Source organism: Populus nigra, chromosome 4 (genome assembly GCF_951802175.1).
Source record: "Populus nigra chromosome 4, ddPopNigr1.1, whole genome shotgun sequence".
NCBI classification, from domain to species: domain Eukaryota; kingdom Viridiplantae; phylum Streptophyta; class Magnoliopsida; order Malpighiales; family Salicaceae; genus Populus; species Populus nigra.
The window spans coordinates 4,816,365-4,844,296 of record NC_084855.1 but is presented as its reverse complement, the minus strand read 5'-3'; the positions used below and the strand labels follow the sequence as shown (position 1 = coordinate 4,844,296).

Below are 27,932 nucleotides of genomic sequence, written 5' to 3'. Positions count from 1 at the left end.
TTCAAGTTAAAATAAATTAAAAAACAAGTTTTTATAGTAAAAGACACATGAACATGATTTTCCGACTACCATTGTGGTGGTTGAATTCTAGTCTAATAGACACACATCATCGGCTATAGCATGAGATGTGTCGTTTTCCCTTTTAAATAAAAAAAAAATATTACAGGCTTGGGCGTCCGGACTTGAGCTTGAAGGCCTACAAACCCAAGCTCTTCCTTTCACGGACTTAGGGGTTTGGCTATGGGCATGCGTTGCTAGGCTATTTCACTATTTTTTATTGACGATTTATTTTTTTATTATTATTTAACTTAAAACTAAAAAAATACAATTTAACTCTTTGTTATTAATAATTTGTTTTTATTATCTCAATCCCACACAACTGTCATAATTTTTTATCTTATAAAAAAATATTTTATACAAAAAATTCTTAGATGCTTTATTGTTATATAAATCTATTAAATGAAAAACAATATATGAGTTAAAAAATCAATTGAATCCAATGGCGTGCATGACTTGCATCACAAGATTGGTTGGCTGACTTGAGTTCACGTATTTTTTTTTAATTGAGTTTTGTTTCTTATCAATTTTGTCATTCGATATTAAATTAATTGGAGATTTAACTTTCTAATTTGTTTTTTTCAAGATTATTCCTGTAAGTTTTGCATGTTAATCTAGATTCATGTAAATAGATTCCAACGTGTTTCCATTTTAATATTATATAAAAATATCATTTTATATGTAATTATTTTAAATTTATGATCAAAATCTATTTTTCAGGAGACATATTAACAATAAATAGACTTTTCTTTAATGTATTTTTTTTAAAAAATACTCCAATGCACGATATAACGCGAGGCAATGAACTAATCGAGAACTAAGGATTGGTGGGTCATCACTTAATCTGTGCAAAATCATAGTGACCCCCCTTTTTTTTTGGTCGGGAGACTTCTTGTTCCTTTTATTTTTTGGTCAAAGATTAACATAGATTCTTCACTCCAAATTCCTTCATCCTTTTGAGTGCCGTCTCCTTCAAAGTGGGTGGCTCTTATGTCCCACGAAGGTATCGTCAGAAACCTGCAAGTTATCTATCTTGTTGTGAATTTATTTTTCGAAGAGCGCATGGCTGGACTTGTTTATACATGAATGATGCAAAATAATTGGATGTTAAGTGTTTTGGGGTTTGGAGTATGTAATTATCTAACAAATTCATACCATTTGGCAAATCCAAATAATCAATAGCTGAACTTCAATATCTAAACTATGGAGAAAGCAAGGCATCTTCACACATGGCTAGCACATGGTGCTTTGATATTTTATGTAGCATAAGCTTGCAGTACTGGAATTAATTAACTAACAAAGTGTTTATATATAGAAGAAGAAGAAGAAGTGTTTATGACAGCTAACAAAGTGGGCATGTTCTACTAATAATTAAATGAATTACTCTTTGGAGCACCGTGCCAAGCACTTGAATCCTCACCTGGCAATCAGTCACGTAATCAGGGTTTTTTTTTTTTAATAAAAAAAATCCAGAGATGTTGGCCGTAAAAAAATTGAAGCAATTGCTGACAAGCAGCTTAGGAGTGAATGAATGGCGAAGGGACCATTAGAAAATTTAGACGTCATAGCCAGAGAGGTTAAAACCTAAAACTGAGGTCGCAAGTTGACTCTCAAAACTAGGGCCAGGGGATAATTAAGAAATCTACTATGGCTAACGTATGTCCTTTATTATATCAGTAATATATTTACACAAACACGCACACAACCCTCCTGCATTCCTATCAATTTTTTTTAACATACAATGTGGATGTTTAAACAATAGCATTCGTGAAAAACAAGAAAAATATAATGCTAGCGTCACTAACTTGACTATATGATTGAATAATATAATAATCTAATTTAAATTATAAAAACTAATAGCTGACGAACTATACAAATTTTTTTTATAACAATTGATTAAAATAAATAAATTATTAATATTATATCCGGAAGGAGAATAAAGAAGAAATTTAAAGATACACTGTCAACCTGAATCTTGCTGAGACGGTCTAAATTCATCACTACAAAAGAGTGCATGGAGACATTAAAAGAAGCCGCATGGGTCGCTAGAGTAATGTCGTGGAAAAAACAAACAAAAAAAAGGAGTGATTATTCACTTACAGTTAGCCAATCAATTCTATTTAATTAAAAAATAAAACTTATCTATAAAAATAAACTTAATAAAAAACAATAAATAAAAAGACTCAAGAGAACTCAATCAAATAAATAAACAAATGACATATAAAGTTGGGAAAAAATAGAGCTCGATCTAATTAAATAAATATTGAATGATAGAATTAAAAAAATATTAGCTTTAAAAAATATTAAATGAAACAAATAAAACCCTAATGAACCCCTAAAAGCGGGTTAATTTTCAAAACATACTACGTGTAAAATCCTAGACATAGGCTTAACCAAAAAGCTAAAATTCAAACAAATTAAAAGGACCAAATATGACAAAGCAACAACTTAAATGAGGATGAAATTGAAATAAAATTCCAAATTTTCAATTATTTAAAATAAAGCAAATAATAACAAAAAAAACATAGACTGAATAAAAAAAAGAGAAGTTTAATGGTTGATTTGAAAAATTGAAGGGCAAGCGTAAGGATTGAGGAAGATAGAGGAAAGAAAGAAGAAGAAAAAAGGAATGGCCATCGGTGACAAACTGGTGAACTTATATATGCACGCGCTGTGTTTTTCATGGAGAACATGTCGAGACGCATCAAAAGCAACCTTGAAAAGATAATTTTGGCGTTCTAAATCAGCCACATGCCCTGTCATAAGACAACGAAATAGCTGACGTGCTTTAATTTTTATCTATTTATTAAAATTCTTAAATGACCTCACCCGACTCATTAGTTACAAAAAGAAAAAACAATAACAACAAAATGACACAAATACCTTTTAACCCAAAGATTAATTTAACTAATATATTCATTTGTGCTCCGCTGTGAATCAGATTTTTTTTTTCTAAACTTGAAAAATAATGTTAAGAGTATGAAGATTTTTTTTTTGTAGTATCATTAAATCCAATGAAGCAGTTTGATTTTGAAACTTTCCAGCCTGGCTCTCTGCCTAACTCGAATTTCAAATTACACCATGTAAGAGCTAATCCAAAGTGAGTTATTCAATTTAATAGGTCTAAAAACAATTTGGATGATCAGAAAAAACATGACACAACTTTTAAAAAACTTTAAGATGATATTTTTTTTAAATACTGAGATAATGATAGATTGGATCGACTTCGGTTACCTTGCGACATGAGTCATGAATTTCAATGAGTTTAATAACTTTATTATTTTTATAAATTATTTTAAGTTTTATTTTATAATAAAATTAGATGCTTACAAAATTGATCATAAACCCTGAAAAGATATTATTTAGATCGTGATAACCATATAGAAAATAGAGAAAAATAAACCATGAATTTGATTTCCTAACTAATCCAATATTGAAGAAGAGTTATATATAAAAAAGATATCATGTCTGATGAGTAAACCTGTTAAACCCGTGAATCGGGTAACTCGAGTCAACACATCGAACACACAAATCGTGTAATGGACTCTATTTGATAAATTTTTTTTATAAATTATTGTTTATTTAACTATATAATAATAAAAATAAGCAATCATAAAATCGAGCATCGAACTAATACTGAGTTTTTTTTTAAGATTATAAAAAAATTATTAATTCTAAATCCATACACACACGTCATAGAGGAATAAAGTTAAAAAAATTCAATAACCATAGAAAAAAAAAGGATCAACATGCAAAATAACAATAATAATATTATAAATTAGTATTATAATCCGCAGTCATAATAGATGTGGCGCCCTACCTTTTATCTTTATACTTAATATTTGATCTGAACGATAGGGTTAAATGGATCCACGTATGCATCTACTTCTTGTTATTTGAAACAAAATATCAGTACTAATTACGAAGTGGAAAACGGTGGAAATTTTACATCAAAAAAGGCTCCAGCACTAAGAAAATTGGAGCACCTTTGACTTGTCTCCATGAAGTGTATCAGTCATTCTCCCTTGCGTCTTATCATCTTCTCGACATGTAGCATATGATATGATTTCCATCTTGTCTTATCTCTTTCTCTAGGCTTTTGTAATCTTGCGGCTGACATTTTGCTCCTCGTCCCTTCAAAAACAAGTAAAAAGCCACACTCATGGCACAACATCCAATCTGATTGAGTGCTCAGAGCTGTTTGGAACGTGTTTGTGGAACACTGTTTTTTTTTTATTATTATTATTTAAAATTATCTGTTTCAATTATTGCCACCCTCCAAACAGCCCCCAAGAGAATCATGTTTGTCGATATTTTATCTGTGAACAACAACATGGGAGAAAAAAACAAAAAACCTGATCGGCAAGTTCTTGCTCGTGAATCTTGCAAGGATCACGTTTGTCGGTATTTTATTTTCGGAGTGTCTTCTCAGTATATAGTTCTTCCACCGATCTAATCAGGCCATGGAAAGTCATGGTTTGATATCATGAATTGATCGACCTGTTTTTCGAATGATTCATACCAGGAACCAGAGGTTCTCAATCGAAAATTGTCATTTATTCGCAGAGTTTCGACATTATTTTTCTTCTTGCAGTCAAAAGAAAATAATTAGTAACTTTCAATTATTATGCAAATTGCATCTGATTAAAATTACCATTCTGCATTCCCTGGCCTTTCCTCTGTAACACCATAGAGTCTTCCCCTCGAAGCTGGAAGGGAATAAATTGAAACGAAAAAAGATCTATCTTTATAACTGGTGACTAATAAAGTAAAGCCCTGTAAAAATTGTTTATCCGAAAGTAATGTTTTGTCATTGATCCTAAGTGTTTGCTTAAGAATGAGATTTCATGGTTACTTAATTCTTATCCTCTAATATTTTATTTGTTTGAAATCTAGCTTTAGTTTTTTTCTTACAAGTTATCATTTGATTGGAATGGATATTTTGATTTTTTATATACATTTTTCCTCGTATGAGATTATTTTATTTTTATATTCATGATTATGGAGTTTAGTAGTTAATTTGATTGATAATTATTTGTTTTATTTTTTTAAATTATTTTTTTAATTTCACACTTTAATATTTCAGATGAGCTTAGATCTACTTTTTAAACTTTATTTATTGTTATTATATTTTTTCATATTATTTAAATTATTAATTGAACTAATAATTATTGTCGGATTTTTTTTTCTATTCTTTTTTATATAAAAAAAGTGGCAGGAAAGACAACGCATGGGCTAACAAATCTAATAAAAACTAAAAGAGTCCTCGTAAATTCTATTTTATATATTTTTATCTTCAAATGAACAATTATAAAACATCAAAATCACTAGATTGGGATTATTTTTTTTTCTATTTTCGTGCTAGTGTTTCAGGATAAAGAATCGCACTTACTTGCCATTGTCCAGAACCAACCATGGAAATGAAACAAGAGAAGAAATGGTATTGCTGACAACTTGTTGTGTAACATGAAAACATCTTTGGTTCTCTCGCCGTGTTTATTGATAATTTGTAGTGTCTCTTTCGTTATTAATTAATTTGTTATCTTTACATGGAGCATAGCATGGAAATTTAAGCTTTAGAAACACTTTATCCTAATATGGGCCCAGATTCTCTGACCAGGTACGGCTCAAAAGCTGAGTTCAGTTGATGATTCTGAAAAATGCCCAGTTCAGTTCATTATATAGATAAAGGCCTGGGCTATGAGTTAGACAAATTAAACTACGGGTAAACAAATTGTTATATAAGGCACCAACGTGAAAAAACAATGCTGTCGAACCCGTATCAAATAATGGTTCGGTTAAACTATTGGTTATTTTTAAAAAAATATCTGTCAGGCTTTCATTGCTTTTTTTATCGGGTCTTCTATCAGTTTTAGTCTTAAAGACCTTGTTTATTTGTTGTTAAAAAGTTTTTTTTTTGGAAAATATATTATTTTTTAATATTTAACAGTATTATAAAAAATAAATTTAAAAATATTTTTAGTGTTTAGTTATGCTATAAAAAATAAATTAAAAAATTATTTACTAATTTTTTAAATTTTTTCTCGAGTTTATCCAGCATATATAGAATATTAAATATAACTATTTGACCAATTGCAATAAAAGAATGAGATAAAAAAAGTCTAATGTTGAATTTTTTTTATTATATATATTTATATATAGTTTATTTTATAAAATATAAATATTAATATGATATAAATATTTAAATATAATATTATAGACATGTATCAATTTTTTGTTGTTTGGAGAATATTAAAAATATTTTTTTCTACGGTATATTAATTTTATAACAAAATTTATATTATTTAAAATATATGATTATTGTATAATATAACATATTTTGTATTAGAATATTGTGTTTTCTAGCAATATTATCTAAATTAAAGTATAATATAACTATGTTTTTTTACCTATTCATTCAATTTCGGACATTTCCAGGGAAGCAAAAATAGTTGCTACTTTCATTTTTTTCTTTTCCTAAAAAACACTAGCCACTCAGACTATATGATTATCAAGGGTGATCATTTTCAGTTCGGTTTGATTTTTATAAAAAAATATAACCAAATCAATTTTTTTAAAAAAACCGAAACTGGTTCAAACTGGTTTGACTCGGTTTTTTCCAGTTTGACTCGGTTTTTTCGGTTTGCTCGAGTTTTTTTTTCTAGTTTTTTCGGCTTGGGTTTGGTTGGTTTGATTTTTTCAGTTTTAGGCTTATAAAACCAAAACCAAACCGAACCAGTTGGTTTTTTCAAAATTTTAATCGGTTTTTTCACAGTTCGGTTTTTTTGGTTATTTTTTTCCCAGTTTTCTTGATTTTTTGGTTTTTTTACTTACTCACCCATAATGATTACACACTATTTGTATTATTATTTATTATTTAAATTCTAAAATAAAAGGCTTGAGTATAACTATAACTATATGTGCTTTGGTCGGTGTAAAGTTGAACTTAAAAATATTGGGTCTGACATCTTATTAGATCCACAAGTATTTAAGACCAACATGTAATTGAGCCTAAAATTATTAAATCTGGAAAAAAAAAGATCCACATCACCTAAACTTATTATTCTATCAAGTTTATATGTTAGGTTATCACCACCACTATTTAAGCTAATAAGTTATGTATGAAATATGACTTTACTTGTATTTGCAACTGTTGGGCTGGATTCTGATGGTATATATTGTGCCGTTGTTTTCTTAAGGCCTATCGGAACGTTGTCCTGGTTACTGATGCAGTTGTCATCAGAGCCTATAAACAACTCAGGCCTTCAAGGTTTTTGTAAAGAATTGGGATTCCCCTATTTCTTCTTCTTAGGTAAAAAAGAAAAAGAAAAAGTGGCTGGTGGGGTGAGACAAGGGACATAGCTCATCTCTCAATAATTGGAAAATTATGGATTTCGTTGAGACTAGATCAGCATCCTAGTTTTATCTTTTCCTTTCCTTTCCATTTTTTTTCTTGGAAGAATTGTCCGGAGAAAATAATGCAAGGGAAAGAAATGAAAGACAGCTCGTTCAGATTTTGTTCTCTTCGATTCTGAGTTCTCAGGTCCCTTGCCATCTTAGGATGCTTTCCCGAATATCCCATAACAAAACAAAACAAACCAGACAAGAAATGAACCAGGTCTCTCCAGTAAAACGCACCACTGACAGATTTGGGCTTTCTAGAGGTAATGGATGCCCACATAGCATCCTTTTGATGCTAAGGAAGACAAGAAAGTACTTATTATTGTTTGATTTGTCCAAATTGAACATGATGCCGCCTCCCATTCTCATCCCACCATCACTTATTCAGTCTCCAGCTGCGCCTTAATGTTGTTACACACTATGGCCACTAATGTAGCCACAAATGGCTACATGAAGTTCTTCGGGTTTTATATGGCCCCACGAATAATTCCAATTAAAATGCAGTACTCATTAGGGGCATGTTACCCCAAAGTTAATTACAAAAATATAAACAAATTATTATTGTTAATTATTGATCACGTTCTTGGTTAAGCAGAAGATACAGAATATTGGCCAATTACAGATGTTTTTTGCACGGGGGATATTTATTTTATGAGCTGGCATTGATTCGAGCAAGAGAATCTCTTGAGGAATCGACCATACATGATGAATCAATCTATACCTAGCATAGATGGCACTAAATAGAAGTTTAATTAGTAGTGCAACATCCACCGAAAAAGTTGTGTAGATTTTTTATTGCCAGGCATAACCTAGCTATCATGATGAACTTGGACTCAGGGTATTGATTTACAGCATCTTCTAGTAATAAATTTATAATTTATAAATATGGATTTCATACTTTTTCCTAGAAGTTAATTTTAGCTGCTCAGAAACCTGCTGATAATGACTGCAATGTTTATATAATTAAGCTGGACTGCTGCAGTATAAAAGTATTATATGTACTAAATCTTTCATTACTAAATTTCTATGCATGAAGGATTAAAGACCAATCCTTTCGTGCATACTCCATGAACATGGACAAAAACCATTAAAATGGTTACGCATAAAATTAAGTTGTAGGGGTTCCATTAAAGAAGATGGAAAGCACAATGATAGCAGCGGCCAGTTTGAGTGGAATGTCGAAAGAGAAATTAGGACAACAAAAAGACTTCCAATAAGAGTAGTTTTTGATTGATAAAATAATGAGAGAAGGTGGCATTCGTGTGGAAAGCACACTCCTTGCATTTCCTAATATTATCGTATTCGCCAACACTTCTCTCTCTTAACTATATACCGAGTGCTTTCCGATTCAGCAATCCATTATGAATGTTACATGCTATGAAAAATTCCTGGCCACGTATATGATCTGATCCTTTGAAATCATCATAATTGGAGTATCATATATATATATATATATATGGATGTATATATTGAGATTTATGATTTTGTACCCCATGATCTTCCATTAAATTAATTTATGATTTTAGAGCAGGCCAGATGATTTGCAAGAAATTGTTGGGCGGCTGGCTTATTATATTGGTGGGTTTTTATACCAACGGGTAATTCCCATGTATAGTAAACATGAGCTTCGCTGTTGAAAAGGGCGTTGATGATATACTTCTCAGGGAAATTAAGTGAAGTCTCGAGTTCCAGTTTTGCTTTTGTCACCTGAACAAGAACAAAAGGCCAAACAAAAAAAAGAAGAAGATGAAGAAGAATTTTACTTAAGGGCCTTGGCCCATCTCTAAAAGAAAAGGAAATGAGCTGCATACATGCATGGAACTGGTGGGGGTCTCTCTAACCTTTCAATTTTCATGGTTAGGTGCTAGGGCACAAAATTCGTGTTGCATTTTGACAAGATCATCGTCGACTTATACTAGATAGAAATCATAAATGAGCGAAGCATGACAAATTAAGCAATCTTCAAGACGAGTTGCCTTCATCAAGACAAATTCTGCTTTATCAAAACGTTACAACAAGTTAAAAAGCAAAAAGTTGCAGGTTAGTTATCTAATATTTTCTTCGTAAGTACCTGTACTTTTCAAAAATATTTTTTCGGTGAATTATTCTACACTCATATTTGGTCATCTTTAAGACCATTAATTCAACTATTAATTCAAAAAGAAAAGATTGTTAATAATTAAATATTAATTAATCCCAAGATAGAAATTTACCCAAAACCCTCTACCTGGATCAAATACACCAAATAATATTGAAAATTGAATTATGTTATATATTTTTCTGAATATCCGAATTTAATTAAACATCATCTTTTAACAAATGAAAATCCTTCAAGATCACATGGAATGATGGAAAGTTGTCTTGGACACACAACGTTCAGTTAATTAATCATATTCATGAAAATGCCCTAAATCTGGATTTCGTACGTAGATCCATAATTAATATGTTAATTGATCATTATATTCAGGAAAATACCCTATGCTTATAATTAAATAGCAGACTACCCTCTTTTTTTTTGTTCCGACCTGAGAATTTGACTAGAATAGAATGCTTGAGAGCGCAGATTATAGAGTTTAGGAAACCGAAGCTTTGAAACGCTTGCTTATGTTAGTTTCCATGTATATGTTTGCCGTTGTTAAGATAGTTGTTTGTCCGGCTTCCACGGTACTCATGCTTTAGTCATGACTTCCAGTCTCTGGGCTAACTGCCTAAAAGCGAACCTCCTCTTCTTGGGGTATATATCTATATCTAGGAGGAATTACTGGATCGAGTTGTTTTCTCTCTTCCTGCATTGGCAAATAGTTTTCACCTTTTTCTTTCTTTGTTCTTACTTGTCATTCTTTCATGACTGTTTATGATTAGTATTCCTAATCGAATCATAATCCTTTTCTTTTCTTTTAATTTCTTCAGGAGCACAGTACTTAGAGAGACAAAAGGTTGGATTATATATTTTCCGTGTGTGCGTGGTGGGTGGTTCTTAATTAGGGCTCGACCATGCTTTTTTTTTGCTGCTTGATATCGATGGATGAGTTCTAGTTATGGTGATAAGGTTACTGTGAAGGCCATTGCGGGTAATACATCAAATGACTTCAGACGCACAAAAACACCATTTTCGACAAATAAAAGTTTCCCAAGTTTCATGTAGCTTTTGCATTTCATTTCATTCTTCGTAGGCAAACCCACCATTAAAAGCTCTGTGGCAACCACATCGATCATGAGCTATGACTAATAAATGAAATTAAATTCTCCTTTTCAATTATTCTTTATAAAAGTTTTGTTGCATAACATCTGACATATCTTACTGCTAATTAATTAACTTCTCTGGGAATTTCAATTTTTGAAAATTACTAATATATTGAGTATGGTAAAGTATAACCCCTACTTTTCCTGAAATACATACATACTAATACAAGCGCAATAATTGTGAGACCGCATACAATTGGCAACTACAAGGATCTTTTGTTATATAAAAGCTTTTTCTTCCCCTAGTGGGCATTCCCACTTCAATTTGCCTCGCCTTCCACCATATATAGCAAAGATCTTCATCTATATATAACCTCTTCAGGGCGTGTGCCATCCACACTTCTCCAAACCTTCCCCTCTTTACTATCTGATTATTCTAACAAAATCTCCATAATTCTCAATCTGCTTTTCTTCCATGGCTAGCAACCAAACATCCCTCAATGATGCCAAATTTGCTCTCCCTATTAATGATGTTGAGCAACAAGCGACCTTAGAGATTGAAACCGAAGACTTTGACTACTCAAAACGAGCACAATGGCTACGAGCTGCAGTACTTGGAGCCAATGATGGTTTGGTCTCCACCGCATCATTGATGATGGGTGTGGGGGCTGTGAAACAAGACATTAAGGTCATGATACTAACCGGGTTTGCCGGTTTGGTAGCTGGGGCTTGTAGCATGGCAATAGGTGAGTTTGTGTCTGTCCACTCACAACTAGATATTGAGTTGGCCCAAATGAAGAGAGAAAAGGAAAGAAGAAATAATGGAGGAAAAGAGGAACAAGAAGAGGGAGAGAATAAGGAGAGTTTGCCAAATCCATTGCAAGCAGCTGCAGCTTCAGCTCTTGCCTTTTCAGTTGGTGCATTAGTGCCATTGCTAGCTGCTTCTTTCATAAGAGGGTACAAGGTGAGGCTAGGAGTTGTGGTTGCGGCAGTGACCTTGGCTTTGCTGATCTTTGGGTGGATAGGGGCTGTGTTGGGAAAGGCTCCAACTGTTAAGTCATCACTTAGGGTTTTGGTTGGAGGATGGCTGGCTATGGCTATCACCTTTGGTCTTACCAAGTTGATTGGATCAAGTGGACTGTGAATTAATTTGCCACTCTCTCCCTTCTAGGTTTTTTATTTTTCCAAGTAATTTTCGTGCAGTAACCAAGTTGTTTTTCTAGTTTCACTTCTTTCCTTTCCCTTTTTATCTGGCCGTTGTGACGCATGTATGCATGGGACGTTGAAGTTGGCTTGTTGTATTATTAGGAATTAGAAGCCAAGGAGGGGAGGGGAGTGGAAGTGATTGGATTGAAGTATCAAATGCTTATAAATAATTAGAAAGAGCTCTCTCTCTCTCTCTTTCACTACTCACATTTGTGAAGGGAATATTTTACTGTAATCACACCAAAGGAATGCCCCCGCTTGTGAGGTCTCTTAATCTTTTACTTAATTTGTGTTATATTTGTTGGAAATTCTAATTAAAACATGGTTAATGGATATATTTGAAGTCAAATTAAAATTGAGATTCATTCATTTTTAATATTAAAATTTTATTAGAATTTAATTTTCAATATACATGAGGTCTTTTATAAGGAACATTAATTAATATGATTTAAATAGAATGAAAAATCGATTTAAATTTTTTTTAGTTGACATGTTTAGTAAAAACTCAATTTTTTAAACATGTGGAAAAAAAAAAGCTTTATGTAGTGGAAATGTGAAAGATTATATTAAATTTAAAAGAGACATTCAAATTTTTAGAGAGGAGATCTTTAGCAAAGTAAACTTTGGACTTAATTGATTAAAAAAGAATTTATTCTGATATTAATTATAATTATTATTTTTATTTGTTTTATTTATGAAATCCACTGTATAAAGAAGTTGTAAGAATAGTATTTCTACACTGTTTTTTTCTAGATTCGATACACTCTTCCGTACCTCTTTCTATAAAAAGAGGGCAGAACTACTGATATTATAAACCCAATCATGCAGTCTTTCGATTTTTTCATCGTGACTTCACATGATATTTGCTGCAACAGCTTACAAATCCATCAATTCACAACATTCTCTGTTATTCTAATTCAAAAGGTTTTCCTTGTCAAAACGATAAAGGGTCGACACGAAATATCAGCCAAGCAACACTTCACATAACCCAACTACGATAGCAAAAAACTCGACTAGGAAATGAAAGTGGTGTCCTGACAGCACTCCCTGTCACTTCAGTTTAGAGAATAGCTTCTGTGCAACCTGCATATTCCAAAATCCCGAATGCTGCTGATGATCCAGACCAATAATAATCTAAGAAAGCATTAAGAAATGGAAAGAAAAACTTACGCATTTATCAATACAGAACCAGTAGTCAAAGTACTGCCCTGTACAATGTTTGTGGCCACTGTCATCTCCTTCAACTCTCTTAACACATGCCTGTAATAAGTGGAATATAATTATAGTTCCAGTGGCAAAACATATACTCAAGTTGAGAAATTTCCAACCAACTGGGACAGCATTTCAATTCAGCAGTGACTAGCGAATTTTGGATAAAACAATAAAACATTCATTTCACGACCCAAGGCTGATGAAGTGCCATATAAAACAATAAGCAGCGTCATTTCTATTAGTTCCTGACAAGATTTTTAAGTACTGTATAAGCATATAACAATTCCGTTATGGAAATCTCGGGGAGTGTAACATCAAATAGCTTTGGAAGGTATTGGATATAAGTCAATGGCCAGAAGACATAAAGTCAAGAATCATATTCATTGCATGTTTAGAAAACAAGAAGGCAAGGAAAAAGAAAAGACAAATTAAATTGTGAAAGTGCTTCACCTCATATTCAAGTAGAGGCTTCACACATTTAGGCTTGCAAGAGTCCTCGAGATACTTCTTTTGATCAACAAGTTCCTCGTCCGCCCTTAATTTAATTAAATGAAAACAACAAGCGCATGCATAGTAAGACATGAAAAAACTATGACATGCAAAATAAAATTCAGAACTATGCAAGCAGATAAGGTTCATTACCGACTCTAGCACAGGTATAAGCATGTTTTTTTTATCTTAGCATCCATGTTTTTGTGTCTGAAAACATGATAGTGTTGGGACTTGGGACAAGCAATATCCAATCATGGATAGAAATCTTGCTTAAAAACAAATAAATCTTTACCTTCGAATAGTAAATTTAAAACTAGTATGAGATTGAGAATGCTTAAGATGTAAAAATCAGCCTTTCATGGTTTCTTTCAAAAAAAACATTTATAGGTCCAAGATCCCAGATTATCACAATTACACCCATTAATTACATGGATTCAGCACCATACAAAACACGACAGCAATTGGTTTCCCTAATGCACCCATCCTTATAAACAACCTTAAACCTGAAACCAACACAACAACACTTAACAGATAATTCCATATTAATTACAACTAGATAATATCAGAAATTGTGCAACACCACAGCATGGCGAGCCAAAAGCCCATCAAAATTCTGATACACCCAGATTCAATTATGATTAGCAGTAACTTAACAAGATAAAGGGAGCCTAATACTCACATGTATTAGAGCTAAAAAAAAGGCACAGTATGATAATTTGCGATGTTCCCTGCAGAGAGGACGGCAATTAATTTAATTTTAGATACGTGCATTAATGGCGAGACCTTGAATTTTAGAAATGCTGCTTTATTTATTTATTATAAATAAGAATACGAAAATAAGGGAGAAATTGAACGAAAAAACAAAGGAGACTTCGATGATTTGATGAGTTAATGAGAGACAAGGAACTGTACCTTAGATTAGAGTTAATGACACATAGAGAGATCGTTCACATATGCAAACTATGTCACTGTTGATGTAAGGATGCTTGGCAGAGAGTTGTGACCTGAGATTGGGCTGAGTTTTGTTGGGCCATAACTGGGCTCTCTTTTTTGGTTGGTGAAAACGATAAGACGAAGTCTATCCACCGTTTGCTAGTCGACAATTTCGCATCTGAAAAATCAACAAGGTTACTTAGGTCTGGTTTGCAACCCGTTTTGGGCGGAGGATACACCGTATAATGGCGGAGGAGTAGGAGCTCCCACTGGTTCCCGTTTTCAATCACATTGAATTCTGCGGTTTTAACACTAGCCACAGCCTTTTAGATTTTTCACTTCTAACAAATTTATTCCTTCACTTTCATTACCATTTTCTACTGAAATTAAAAAGAACATAGCCTTTTTTTTTCAATGATAAACCTTGAATATATCTATATATCAATCAAGATTGAATCCCTTTTTTGAATGATCTTGTCGAAACATCCCGTTCAAATAATGATCCAAATCCAGGATATCAAATAATGAACAAAATTTGTATAACCAGAATTTATAGGAAGATTAACTTTTTGACCAGCTTAGATTGTTGGGGATCCAATGAACCCTTTTGCAATCCCGAGATTCACAAATTGAAACCGAAAAACCTTCGAGCAGAACTTAAAGTTTGTTTTATATGATTGGCTTTTAAAATATTATTCACTCAAAAATATATTAAATTAATTATTTATTTATTTTTAAATTTATTTTTAACATTAGAGTATTAAAATAATTTAAAATTAAATCATTTTATTTCAAAAACACTTTTATTCCACATAAACAAACGTTGAGATTCTACAACCCTAAAGCAGTGAAAAGTCTAAACAAGTCAATCTAGCGAGCGAGCAGAGATCATGCGTGACTGCAGAATATATAGGACGCTGAAATGATTGCCACGTTGAAAAAGCAACGAATTCCGTCCGATCAGCTATCAGTTTAGACTTTAGACAGTTGATACTTGCTATGAAGCGAAACCTGAATTGAATTGTATATATCAACACAACAGTACATGAACAAATATCATCGGAAGCATCATCTCTCCCAGCGGTGTTATAGAAAGGCATTGGCATGGTCATATCTAGGCTGTGTCATAGCAGATTTTGTGATGATATTTGGTTACTTGTCAAGAAAAAAAATTGAAATATATTAAAATAATATTTTTTTTATTTTTTAAAATTTATTTTTAATATTAATATAAGAAAACAATTTAGAAACACAAAAAAAATATTTTTTTTTTAAATCATGCTGAGCTGCAAAATCAATCCACCCCTGGAGAAATATATAGCCTCCATCTTTAAAATTTTCAACATGACCTCGCAAGATATATCACCTTCAACAACTTACAAGTTACAGAGCAATCAATTTAAGACATCTTCCATTATTTTCATTTAAAAAATGTTGCTGATCAAATCGAAAAGAGGTGCCGCAGATGAGTGGAAATGAGCCCATGATCTGACATTTCAAAAGATAAAACAGGAAATGAAAGTGCCCTAACAGCATCCCTACTACTTCAGTTTCGAAAACAGCTTCAGAGCAACCTGTCCAAAATGCCAAATTCAGTTAATGACCTGAATCAAAATCTTGACGAAATTTGAAACACTGAAAGCCAACTTACGCATTTATCAACACAGGACCAGTAATCAAAGTACTGTCCAGTACAATGTTTGTGGCCAGTCTCATCACCTTGAATTCTCTTAACACATGCCTGTAATAAGTGCCACAGAAGTTATATGCTTTTGGCCATAAAATCAAATCCTCGAGCTCAAGAAATAGCCATTCGGAAGAAACCAGTAAAAGAAATGATTTTTCAGTAGTAACTACCAAAGAAATGATTTCCAAAATTCATATAGCCAAAAATTATGGCATCCAGTGGCGGAGCCAAGATTATTTCATTATGAAATGAGGGGGCAAATTATTAACAAATGCTTGATATTATATACTATATAGACATGTGTTATATATAGAGAAATCAATTTAAAATATATGTACTAACTCATGTTAAGCAAAATTAATTTAAGAATATTTTTAAAATGAAAAAACTTATATTATAATTGTTCTTTCAAGTTTTCATATTTTGAAACTGCTTTATAATGACTTCATTCTTAATTTCATTAAAAATATTCTTCTCACTATATACAATCAAACTTTCATTCATCTATTTCTAAATCTTTCAGGGACTAGTGAAGTTATTGGCAACAATTCTTTGTTGACTTGTTGTTTTATACAAGTGGGTTAAATATAAATATTAATATATTTTTTTTAATTTTTTTTATTGTGTCTCTAATTTTTTTAGTTATCCGGTACTTTATTTTTAATCACTAGTAAGTTTATCACCATCATTTTTCATATGAAATTCATAATAAAATATATATTAATTCATCAAAACTTATTTCAATTCATATTCATATGCATATAATATTATCCATACATATATTAATTTAACAAACCCATAAATTATCATAAACTCTTAACATTTTTAAATAACTAATTATAAAGGAATAAAACTAAAATTAGACAATGGAATAAATAAAAAATGAAGGAAACTCACCTAAAACATAAAGCATACAAGGTTACTTGCTTAACTAATTAATAGTTTAGGACTTGAAAAGAAATTTTGTAGAAAGGAGAGAGGCAGGGACAATAGTTCACAAAGGAAGAAGAAGAGCTTGTATCAATTAATAGCTAACAAAGAAAATTAAACTTGTTAAGTTATTATATTAAAATTCTAAAATAAAAAATTTTTTGAAAAAAAAAATTAAAGGGGCAACTGCCCCCTCTTTCCCCTATGTGGCTCCGCCACTGATGGCACCAACAAGGAGATGATCCACATTTTCCCAACAAGTTATCGAACATGATCTTATATCTTATCAAGCAGCGAAGGATTGAAAATGAAGTGAACAGGTGCTTTGATGGACACAAAGTTTTTTTTTTTTAAGACGTCAGATTTCAGAAGTCGCTGAACAAAGACCACATTCATTTGATATCTAGATAATGGAAAAATGAAAAGAGAAAACAAAATAAACTACATGTACAATACATCATTTTCACTCACACATTCTTTAAACAAGTTTGAATATAAAAATGCTTTACCTGATATTCAAGCAAAGGCCTCACACATTTAGGCTTGCAAGATTCCTCAAGATACTTCTTCGGATCGACAGGTTCCTCGTCCGCCCTAAGTTTAATTGAAAGGGAGCAAATGCATGTATAGGTGAGAAACAGAATAGTGTGAAATACAAAAATACATTCAAAACCATGCAGGTACATAACTTCTTTATCTTCCCTGAGACAGGTATTATTAGCACATCTCCATATGACTAATGCATTTGCAAGAACATGGTGAAAAACATATCTCCAAATATAAAAATGCTAGTTTAAAAAACACCAAAACAAAGTTCTTGCTTAAAGCTGATCCAACAAAATAACTAAGCCAGAACAAACACGCTTATGCAAGCCTTTAATGGTTTCTAAGCATAATTGTCCCAAATGGTGCTACAAGAGAGTCATAGTCATTCCATTGTTATGGAAAACAGTTTCATGATCAGGACCCTTAAGACATCATACCTAAACCAAAAAAAGTGAGAACCTAGACAACATGGCCACTTTCTAGGAGATTTTATTACATACTTGAAAAGCAGGAAACGTATCTAATCTATCTATATTTATCTCATTTACTTAAACAGCAGGAATACATGTAAAAGGAACCTCGCCTACCCACACGCACGAGCGCGCACAAAAATTATTGATTGAGGTCTCAGTTTATCACAAATAGACCCATTAGATTGGAGCACTCAGTGTTGCCTAGCAGTTTCTAGTCCATAACACAATAATTGTTTACTCCATTGTAAATCCAAAACCCACATCTCAGTCACGTCAACTAGCACATAATTTAACAAATGAACAAACAAGATAAGATTAAGAAAAACCGACAGATTGCTATAAGCTTAAGAATCATCACATACGTTTGAATAAAATACAGAATACTCACTCACATGTATTAGAACTAAAAATCACGGTAAGACAGTTCGCGAATTCCCTGCAATTATTTGAAATCAATCATCGGAAAGGATTCGTTCGATTGTTAATGACATCCAAAGGCAAAAAAAAAAACTGCGAGGGAGACCTAAATATTTGGACAGGGGTGATTTGTTTGTAATAAAATACGAAACCAACCGTCAAATTATACTGAAAACAAAGGATGGACGACGAGAGATCGAAATAGGAGTGGTTAAGGGAAGTAGAAGAGAAACGTGACAAGGAGAAGAAATCGCACCTTGGTCGGGGGAGTTGGAGATACGATGATCGGGAGATTGACGCAGACAAAGCGACTGTTAGTCCTGTGAGATTTACTTTTCTAATCGAAGACCTCGGACTGGGACTGGGAGGTGTAATGGGCCTGCAACATTGATTGGACTATAACTACATAAAGGGCCTGTGAGACAAATATCTTTCTTTCTTCTTCTTCTTTTACTATTCTTCTATATCTTATTTACTTTGGGATTATCAGCTTTTTTATATGAAGAATAAATTTAATACTCCCTGGAAATACATGAATTATTAAAGGAGGAAGGTTAATCTTGGATTGCACCGTACTTGTATACATATTTTTGCTGCTTTGAAGAACTACCAGGTAGATGGTAACAAGGAAATGATGGCAATTGGGTTAATGAATGTGATTGGCTCCGCCACTTCCTGTTGTGTCACAGCAGGTGCTAACATATACAGTCTACTATCCCTCCTTTCTTTTCTGTTATGCTATTAAGTGCTTAAAAATAGAAGAGACACACCTATGGTATTATGACAGAACTTTGAATTTCAGGAGCTTTCTCTCGTTCTGCTGTCAATCACAACGCAGGAGCCAAAACGGCGGTTTCCAACATTATAATGTCAGTGACAGTTATGGTGACCCTCCTCTTCCTAATGCTTCTATTCCAGTACACCCCAAATGTTGTATTGGGTGCCATCATAGTAACAGCAGTAAATGGCCTCGTAGACATCCCAGCTGCTTGCCAGAAATGGAAGATCGACAAATTTGATTTTGTTGTGATGTTGTGTGCATTCTTTGGTGTTATTTCTGTCTCTGTCCAGGACGGCCTTGCCATTGCGGTGAGTTTTCAAGTTTTAGATAATGGTACCAGAACTGAACCTGTACAGGCTTGAAAAAGTAAACAGGAATTACTTATTAATTAGGATTTAAGTTGCTTTTCCTTTTTCCAATTATCTTGGGAAAAGACACTATAAAGTGATTCCTGCTTTCATGTTATTGATGATACAAAACAACCATGATGCTGTTGATGAACAGGTAGGGATATCAATATTCAAGATCCTTCTTCAAGTCACAAGGCGAAAGACCGTGGTTCTGGGAAACATACCTGGGACAGATATATTCCGTAATCTTATCATTACAAGGAAGCTATGAGGATCCCTGGTTTCTTCATTTTAAGTATTGAAGCTCCAATCAATTTACTTTGCTAGTACAACCTACCTCAAAGAAAGGTTTTTCTGTGCACTCAGTAGCTCATAAAGCATACTTGCACTTCCCATCATGACTCTAATAATTCTCCTTTAATTTTTCCTTCTTTTTTCTTTTTTTATGGTAACTCTCCTTTAACTTTGTAACCGGATTCTGAGATGGCAGATGAATATGAAACTGAAGAAGACACAAAGAGACAGTTAAGTATTCATTTTCTGATATATTTTTGCTCTTCTTGTTGCTGATGCTTCACTAACCAGGAGATTATTCTCACTTGATAGTTGATCCTACGCGCAAGTCCCCACCTGGGCATGGAACTAGAGCACACGCACGTTCTCCTAAGATGCAAGCATTGATAAAGCATTCTCTTCTGCTGGTATTTTGAACGCCCCAATCCCACACTGGGAACAAGGGAGAAGATAGTTTTATGAAGATGATCGGTGTATTTAGGCAAAATCCTAATCAATCCCCATTGATCTCCTTCTCCCGCTATGATTAACAAGCATAAACATATCAGTGTATTTAGGCAAAATCCTAATCAAAAAATCATCTGGGAACCCAAAACTTCTCTTTAACTTGTTGAGTTAAACAACATTAAGCCCATGACTCCCACTCATCATCAACTATAGAACTTTCTGTAGACACATGACAAATATAAAAATTTAGCTTCGGGAGTTGCAAAAGAATACAATAATTAAGTTTTTCCTCTAAAAAAACATTAAAATAATCTATTAACCATAAAACATTCATAAATTTATAATGAGAAACACAAAGTACGGCATTCTTCTTACTAAGTTCTTTTATTTATTCTTCCACTAAATATCTGGAATTATACCAAACATAATTTCATCATACATAACATATCAATTAATTTCATATTTAATAGGAGTACAAATAATTTTTTAATTGTTCCAAACATTGGTATACTCTAAAATAACTGACATCCTTTTCAATTCAAACAAGTGTCAAACTATTCTCAAATAAATGTAAAGTTCAATCTAAGAAAATTATTTCGATATTCATAGAAAAGTGCGCGCGTGTCTATATATTTCTGTTTCCATGCAGAGGGCAGTCATTACCCTATATCATATATGCCCGAGCAACAAAAAGGCTGACTGCCCCCTCCAGACCCCCTCGGATACGCCAGGCTGGTTCCATAGAAGCAATGAAAAATTTGTAACCATTCGTTTCTGTTTGCTGGATTTCATGGTTAAATATTATGAATAAAAAGAAAAAATATGACAACAGGATCTCTCCCTTAGATCTAATAACTCTCCAATAAGAACTCTGTTCCGTTGCCCTTTTGCGTTCCTCCAGGGCAGAGTTTAACTGTTACAACATATTCAACCGCAAGAACATGCATGATTATTTTGGCATTCCTACAATCCCTCGCCAAAGGCTTTCCAAATCAACACAAAGGCAATATAAACGAATTTTACACATCAGATTGCCATTAAACATGACAGTATACCTCCCTTTCAGAGTATCTAACATTATCAAGATCGAATTAGAATGAGCAGGCTACAACAATCCACAGCAGAAAATGGTGTTGCACATACTTGCAAAAGATAATATCATGACCCCCCCCCCCCCCCTGCTTAATTTAAAAGAGGATGCCTTACCCTGATTTTTTTTTTGTGATTGTTCTTGGATTATATGCCATCTGTGTTTCCACCAACAGGAGCACGCTAAAGGATCACAAAATGGGTAAACATTCACACTATACTAGGCGGATCCCCCACCCAATTGCAAACTGCACGCGACCAGCGTGTTCTAATACAGTCCACCAGTGGTGCATGCTGGGAAGGCTCAGGTTTTGTCACCTCAGTGTCTTTACCACTTGATTCGTTCCCAACAGGCCCAGAAGTCACTACCACATCTGCCATGAATTCCTCGGGAGTCCACCTTGGTGGAACTGAAACCCTCAATTTTGTGAGCCTAGGTCTCTGAACTGGTGTTTCACCCCCAGAGGTTGTGTGGCTTCCATTTAAATCAGATTTTGCAATCCCATTAAAATGGTAAAGATCAAACACCTTCTTACCCATTAACCCACTTGAATCCTTAAGGCCTCCCAAACTTTTGTCCAAGTCCAAAATAACCTGCCAGAACTCACTCCATACAATAAAGCCAGTGCTGCAAAGGTGATCAAGTTTCTCGGATGGAAGTCTAATTCCTGCTTCCCTAAGGACTTGATGGAAACCTTCAACACTGATAAAGCCACCGCCGCCACTCTGATCTTGTGCATCAAATGCCCTCCGGATCTGTGATTCCCTTTCTTCCAGCTCATTCTCATCTTGAACAGTGGTGTCAAGAGCAAATAGAACTGTATAATGGGATTCACTTCCTACAACCCATATTGGCCATTTAGGGCATTTTAGATGCTGGCCAACCTTACAAAAATTAAGGGATTCTAGTAGAGTGAGAAATCCAACTTCCACACTTGTGAATACGCCCTTTAGAAACATGCCTCCACCTAAGTCCATCCTACCGTCAAATACATTAGGGACAGCCTGTCCACAGAGCAAAAGGTTCACAATTTCCTGTTTCACAATGTTCAAAAGAATTGATACCATCCCAGAAAAATTCAATCAGTATTCAAAGATTAACCAAAGGACAGATACCATCAAAGCAGAGGGGGACGAGATAACACAACCTAGATCAATATGTGGGTATTATACCTGTGAAGCATGCCCAAAAGGTGCAGTGACTAGGGGAAGGCTGGGATCGTCCCTGTCAGATTGAATGGAGTCCTGAATAGAAGAGACATTTTTCAAGCATAAGTGGCATAAGCATCCAATTTTAAAAAGGGAGAACCACTAATTCACAAGGAAACTTCAAAAGGCTGTTAGAGAACTACAGCATAAGACTGGAGAAAGACAAAGCCATCTTTTTTTTCTACTAACATAACATAACCCCAAAGTAAAGCTCAAAACTCCCATTTCAAAAGGCTTTGAAATTAAAATCTCAGACACCTCAATCCCACCCCGCTCCTACCTTCTTCCACAAAAGGAATAGGTTTTGAAATGGACTAGCGATGCCCCCATTTCCAAGCATAAAATGATGAGGATTAGGTCAAACTCTCAAATGGGAAAATATTAAAGGGCATATAAATGAAGAGATAGCTTTGTAAGCATACCAATCCCCGGGACAGTAATGCAGAAATAAGGAACAGCAGTGCCCCCATACGAGATTGGAAAACAGGAAGTGCCTTATGAAGCTTCTGCAATGCACTTGCTTGTGATGTATGTGTTTCGATTCTTAGAATTTTTTGCAAATCAAAGGCAGATTCAATTGAAAGACCCTCAAGTGCTTTTGCAACAATCTGCAAGATAGAAGACAACCCCTATCAGCAAATAAATATCCAAAACAGCTGTGCAAAATAGTCATCACAATCATGATGTTTCCACTAAATCAATCTCTAAACTTATTATTGCAAGTACATTGATATCAAGCCTAAACCAACGTACCTCGTTCTTTGCAAAGCCCTTGGTGTGGCCAACAACATTCAAAGTGGCAATCACAGCTCTTTTATTATCCCCACACATAAACAATATCTCGCCCATGCTTTTGACCAGGGCTCTGTGAATGGGAAAAAAATCAAAGAAATGAAATGAAAATGGAGAAGTGAGCAAATATAAATGAATTTCTATAAGAGATTGATCATGAACCATATAAGTTTTTCAAAGCATCCCGACATTCATTTCCAACTAAAACAGGTAGAACGCTAGTTACACATAATTGATAGTTAATCAAGGGTATAACAAGTTTTCAAACCACTACTTGCTGTTAAACCTTGCCCACTAGTCTAGATATATGCAGTGGCAAATTATTCAAAAACCTCAAGTACACAGGAACATAAGCTATTAAAGTTAAATTTTAACCAGGACTGAGTTGCACATGACACATGCAAATATAAGATCAAAGAGGTTTGAATATTCTACAAAAGATCAAGTGGCATAAACAGGAAAAAGCATATACACCTCATATGGTATCCATCACCAGGAAACCAACTCCATCACAAACTCAAGGAACACTGTATCAATAACTTGATGACACCCAATTAGCAATTTGTAATAGCTCAACCATACATATAAATCAGAATTCCCTGATAAAGAATATCATTGCAGAAAATAACTCACTTGAGAACAATGGAAAACCCTTAGATATGAAGTTATTAAACTGTGACAACTTAAAACTAAAACAGTTCACGGCACTTAAAAAGCAACTGAGCACATCTCAGGAATGAATACCACAATTTCGTTGTTTGTAAATCAATGGATCATAAATAATGGCACAAAATGAAAGCAAACAAAAAATGGAGCTCCAAGCTTTAAATGCAACTGAAAAAAAGGGTAGGCTACAGGCAGGAGGAAAACCATGTGAAACCATGAGTGGTAAATTTCTAAGTGCATAAGGTCTTCCATTGTGATATTTAACCAATGGTTTATAATCACCTTGCTTTTGCATCTTCAGTGAGAGAACCAAAATTATCCGATGCAACATATTGGCCTTTAGACAATCTTCCAGGGCCTAAATTTTGTGGCGCATTTGATGTAACTTTGCCTATTTCATTCGGAAAGAAAAGAAGGTATTTGAGAACAAATGCCTGCACAACCCCACAAAATATTGTAAGAAAATCAATAGGGATTTTGAACTGATTATGAAGCTATGAATATTGCAAATCAGTATAGCACCAAGAAAACTAAAATAAAAGATGAAATGGTATGAGGAGATTAAGAACTGCACACTTAAATTGCAACCAATACTTGGTTCAAAGGAATGATGAATGATACAGTTATATAACTTCAATTACTACCTTATACAAAAACAGAGGCTACCCATTTCCAAGTAAGAAATCAAACTCCAACCCTCCTCCATTTTGGAGAAGTTCAAAAAACCAGCCATAGCATTGTGAAATGATCAGGCCAATGGCTCAATACAATTATGAAGTGAATTTTTTTTACTTTGGTTGGTTATGGCCTATGGACCTTGAGTTTGAGGTAGCCTAAAATTCTCTAAACCCTTAATGACACACAATCCAAAGATTTGAAAATAAAACAATTTTTGAAAAGGGCTATGCCTAGAATTTTTTGCAATAACCACAAAGTCAAAAGATATAACAATTATTTCAAATATTTAGATAGTTAAAATAATCATCTGATTTACAACAGATTGTCAAAATCACACATGTGTTAGCTAGTGTTTTGAAAGATTATCACCAACAAACACAGGGAATTGATACATGACACAATAACTAAACTCAACTTTGCTAAACCCAATGTAGTTTATGATCAATCACATGAATCATTCTTATATATTATAATTCTATTAAAGCTAAATTTACTATAAACTATCAGCTATTAGATAACTTTTAGTCAGCCTTTCTCCATTTTTAATACTGACTACTAGATGAATCCAACCAATCTTCCGTGTCAGGATGTCTGAAAATGTTAGTTGAAGAAAACTTAACATCAACGGATAGAGCTAATATTTTGGCAATGGCTCCTGGTGTTTAGTTGACCTCGAGCAAAATTTCTAGTAAACTCCTACCGGTATTAAATATGTTCATCTTCATCTTCAAGTTCAATTCAAAGCATTTTCTCTCATCTCTGTGAAATCTGCAGCAGTGATTGTAGCATCCTCACCCTGCATTTGGCTTCTTTGATAATTAACTAAATTCTTTCACACGCCCATGACTTCAGCTTGTCATGAGCCCCCATAAATTCCACTATCAGTTAAAACTTTACATGACTAGGTTATGGTATTTTATATTTTTTATTTATTTTCTATTGATCTAATCTTATTTGGGAAGATACATATTTTAGATTTATATAATATAATATAGTATAATATTATTTTATTTTTTTAATTTATAGCATATCGCCTTGGTTCATTCAGGCATGCGCCTCGGGCATTTTATAGGCCTGGACTCTTTTTAGCGCCTTTTGCCTTTGACAACACTGATTATAAATAAATCTAATATTGAATGGCATAGACATCCATTTAAAAAATCAATTCTATGAATGACTAGACTGTCGCCTAAAGCATGAAAATTTAAAAAAAGATGACATCAAAACATCTATGATGAAATTGCATATTGACATTCAAGTAGCCTGGCAAGAGAGAGCTCCATTCTTCAGCATCACACCATGGTTAACGATCCATCAAGGAATGCATCCAAATTCTAATTAGCTTTATCCAAGGGCAAAAAGCAGAGCGGCATAAAATGCACATGCACCCCACTTCACTAAAAGAGAGGTACGCATGAGTTGTACCCTTCAGACAGTAAGTCGGTAACCCCCCTTCTTCTCATAGAACAAGAAAGAAACAAAGAAAAAACTAATCCTTGATTTATTCGATACAACACATAATGTAGAAATTGATTAAAGATACTAGCAACAACAGAAAAAACAGCATAGTTAGAAATCAAGGGGATTACTTGTATAGTTGCTAAGACGCCACAGGGACCGCCTTCATGCTGCACTAGGCCCATAGATGTTTCTGGATCAGGACTAAACCTATATGAACGTTCAAAATGATATTAGCCAATAACGGGTATGCCAATGAAACTTCTGCAACATCGTGATTTTGAAAACGAACCAGATCTCAAACAAGTTGTAAGACAATTAATTTAGTATACAAATTCCTATGGGATCCCAATGGGGATAGCCCTTAAAAGCACACAGTTCTACCCTTTCATCACTACAATGAACCAATAAGACCACTTTTTCTCCACTTCAGTTGCTGAACATGAATCAAATTGCTAAAATCCACTATTATGACCCATCAAAATGTGTCATAACTAAACATGTAAAACCATTTGCAATATGGAAGTCACCACATTATCCAATACCTTATGCCCTGGTTACTCCACTGAGCAAGAATGTCCTTCGAAACTCCGCTCCCAAACACCATCGAAAACAACTGATTAACTTCCTCACTCGATAATTCCAGTCCCGAATTCCCCTCTTTCGCACCAAAATTCACCTCCTTTCTAACACAGTCCGCACTTTTACCAGGATTTCTATCAATTGTTGCTTTCGAAGGTGAAGGTGAAGGTGAAGGAGAAGGAGAAGGAGAAGGAGAAGACGACAAGGAAGGAGAAGGGGAGGCAATTCTCGTTGCGATCATCCGCTTCTCAGCGGCCGCTGCCATGAGCTCTCGTTGTATCCGCCTCGATTCCTCTGGTGACGCCGCAGGAGCTCCAGCGTCTCTCGGCTTGCTTCGCTTAGGTTCAGGAGGCGAGTTTTGCATGCTCATTCTTAGAGCCACTCTCAACTCCTCTTCTTCTTGATCCGCCATTGAAGAAAAAATCAGAATCAGAATCAGAATCAGAATCGCAGATCCAAAATGGCTTGCAATTTGGCGAGTTTAGGGTTTCATGCGTATATACAGGTAGATTTAATCCAGTAATTACAATGGATAAGAGGATTAGATTTGATTTAAAGATGAAGATATCAAAAAATATAGTAATTATAAAAACCCTAGTGAATTAGGGTTTGAGATCTTTTATTTAGTACGTGAATGGATTTGGATTTTATTTGTGTGTGGGAAGTGACATTTGATTTTCGACGAGAAGAACGATGGTAGGATTGGTATTTTAAATTCTGGATAGGGTCAAAAACGGAAAGAAGATTAATCTGAGAGCGAAGATGCATGTGCCTGAACGATGTCGTACGCTTTATCAACTGTGTGCTTTTTGTTGAGGATATCTACGAGATGATACGTTTGACCTCGTTTATTGATTACTGGTTACATTACCTGCGCAATGCTGCTGGTTAATTTTTTTTATTTTATATAAAAAATATAAAAAAATAAGATTTAAAAATATTAGGTTTTTCTGTAAAGCTATATTCAAAAATCTTGGATTTGGTTGCAATGCTTGACCTAAGAGTAATATTTATAATATTAATAATAACATTAAACTTGCATGATCTAA

General features: G+C 33.8%; 5 protein-coding genes across 7 annotated transcripts; 2 read left to right on the top strand and 3 right to left on the bottom strand.

Moving 5' to 3' along the window:
- Positions 1-10,979: 10,979 nt before the first annotated feature.
- LOC133692767 (vacuolar iron transporter homolog 1-like) lies at positions 10,980-12,142 on the top strand. Its single transcript, XM_062113900.1, has one exon. It carries the CDS (start codon positions 11,117-11,119, stop codon positions 11,783-11,785), a length of 669 nt encoding a protein of 222 aa, XP_061969884.1. The 5' UTR covers positions 10,980-11,116; the 3' UTR covers positions 11,786-12,142.
- A 476-nt stretch (positions 12,143-12,618) lies between these two features.
- LOC133690800 (cytochrome b-c1 complex subunit 6-1, mitochondrial-like) lies at positions 12,619-14,746 on the bottom strand. 2 transcript variants are annotated; one of them, XM_062111064.1, is made up of 5 exons: positions 14,464-14,746; positions 14,231-14,279; positions 13,510-13,594; positions 13,018-13,107; positions 12,619-12,930 (listed from the first exon to the last, which is right to left on the bottom strand). In XM_062111064.1, coding segments are annotated over exons 2-5 (210 nt in total). In that variant the 5' UTR covers positions 14,233-14,279; positions 14,464-14,746; the 3' UTR covers positions 12,619-12,897. The 2 variants fall into 2 exon arrangements, with proteins under 2 accessions (XP_061967048.1, XP_061967047.1); XM_062111063.1 differs by lacking the exons at positions 14,231-14,279; positions 14,464-14,746 and having other exon boundaries at positions 13,510-14,202.
- A 1,067-nt stretch (positions 14,747-15,813) lies between these two features.
- Positions 15,814-18,900, bottom strand: LOC133691704 (cytochrome b-c1 complex subunit 6-1, mitochondrial-like). Its single transcript, XM_062112311.1, has 5 exons — positions 18,794-18,900; positions 18,513-18,556; positions 17,611-17,695; positions 16,136-16,225; positions 15,814-16,058 (listed from the first exon to the last, which is right to left on the bottom strand). Coding segments are annotated over exons 2-5 (210 nt in total). The 5' UTR covers positions 18,515-18,556; positions 18,794-18,900; the 3' UTR covers positions 15,814-16,025.
- Positions 18,901-18,952: 52 nt separating this feature from the next.
- Positions 18,953-20,214, top strand: LOC133691703 (probable sulfate transporter 3.3). Its single transcript, XM_062112309.1, has 3 exons — positions 18,953-19,229; positions 19,340-19,626; positions 19,823-20,214. Exons 1-3 carry the CDS (start codon positions 19,169-19,171, stop codon positions 19,937-19,939), a joined length of 465 nt encoding a protein of 154 aa, XP_061968293.1. The 5' UTR covers positions 18,953-19,168; the 3' UTR covers positions 19,940-20,214.
- A 608-nt stretch (positions 20,215-20,822) lies between these two features.
- Positions 20,823-27,572, bottom strand: LOC133691702 (uncharacterized). Of its 2 annotated transcripts, XR_009841725.1 has the most exons (8): positions 26,847-27,572; positions 26,433-26,511; positions 24,448-24,599; positions 23,461-23,572; positions 23,130-23,315; positions 22,672-22,743; positions 21,616-22,533; positions 20,823-21,141 (listed from the first exon to the last, which is right to left on the bottom strand). XR_009841725.1 is itself a non-coding variant. In XM_062112308.1 (7 exons), the coding sequence occupies exons 1-7, from the start codon at positions 27,293-27,295 to the stop codon at positions 21,709-21,711; spliced, it is 1,875 nt and encodes a 624-aa protein (XP_061968292.1). In that variant the 5' UTR covers positions 27,296-27,572; the 3' UTR covers positions 21,231-21,708. The 2 variants fall into 2 exon arrangements, 1 of the variants encoding a protein (XP_061968292.1); XM_062112308.1 differs by lacking the exon at positions 20,823-21,141 and having other exon boundaries at positions 21,231-22,533.
- Positions 27,573-27,932: the final 360 nt, after the last annotated feature.

What these genes read in the sequence shown, in the direction of transcription:
- LOC133692767 (XM_062113900.1), top strand. Translation starts at nt 11,117, where the DNA reads ATGGCTAGCAACCAAACATCCCTCAATGATGCCAAATTTGCTCTCCCT.
- LOC133690800 (XM_062111063.1), bottom strand. Translation starts at nt 13,725, where the DNA reads ATGCTTATACCTGTGCTAGAGTCGGTAATGAACCTTATCTGCTTGCAT. An exon ending in AGCCTCTACTTGAATATGAG is followed by an intron (nt 13,108 to 13,509) that starts GTGAAGCACTTT and finishes CACTTATTACAG; the next exon opens with GCATGTGTTAAGAGAGTTGA. An exon ending in GGTTCTGTATTGATAAATGC is followed by an intron (nt 12,931 to 13,017) that starts GTAAGTTTTTCT and finishes TGGAATATGCAG; the next exon opens with GTTGCACAGAAGCTATTCTC.
- LOC133691704 (XM_062112311.1), bottom strand. An exon ending in GGCCTTTGCTTGAATATCAG is followed by an intron (nt 16,226 to 17,610) that starts GTAAAGCATTTT and finishes CACTTATTACAG; the next exon opens with GCATGTGTTAAGAGAATTCA. An exon ending in GGTCCTGTGTTGATAAATGC is followed by an intron (nt 16,059 to 16,135) that starts GTAAGTTGGCTT and finishes CATTTTGGACAG; the next exon opens with GTTGCTCTGAAGCTGTTTTC.
- LOC133691703 (XM_062112309.1), top strand. Translation starts at nt 19,169, where the DNA reads ATGATGGCAATTGGGTTAATGAATGTGATTGGCTCCGCCACTTCCTGT. An exon ending in TTCCTGTTGTGTCACAGCAG is followed by an intron (nt 19,230 to 19,339) that starts GTGCTAACATAT and finishes TTTGAATTTCAG; the next exon opens with GAGCTTTCTCTCGTTCTGCT. An exon ending in AGGACGGCCTTGCCATTGCG is followed by an intron (nt 19,627 to 19,822) that starts GTGAGTTTTCAA and finishes GTTGATGAACAG; the next exon opens with GTAGGGATATCAATATTCAA.
- LOC133691702 (XM_062112308.1), bottom strand. Translation starts at nt 27,295, where the DNA reads ATGGCGGATCAAGAAGAAGAGGAGTTGAGAGTGGCTCTAAGAATGAGC. An exon ending in GCGTCTTAGCAACTATACAA is followed by an intron (nt 24,600 to 26,432) that starts GTAATCCCCTTG and finishes GGGGTTGTGCAG; the next exon opens with GCATTTGTTCTCAAATACCT. An exon ending in AGGGCTTTGCAAAGAACGAG is followed by an intron (nt 23,316 to 23,460) that starts GTACGTTGGTTT and finishes TCTATCTTGCAG; the next exon opens with ATTGTTGCAAAAGCACTTGA.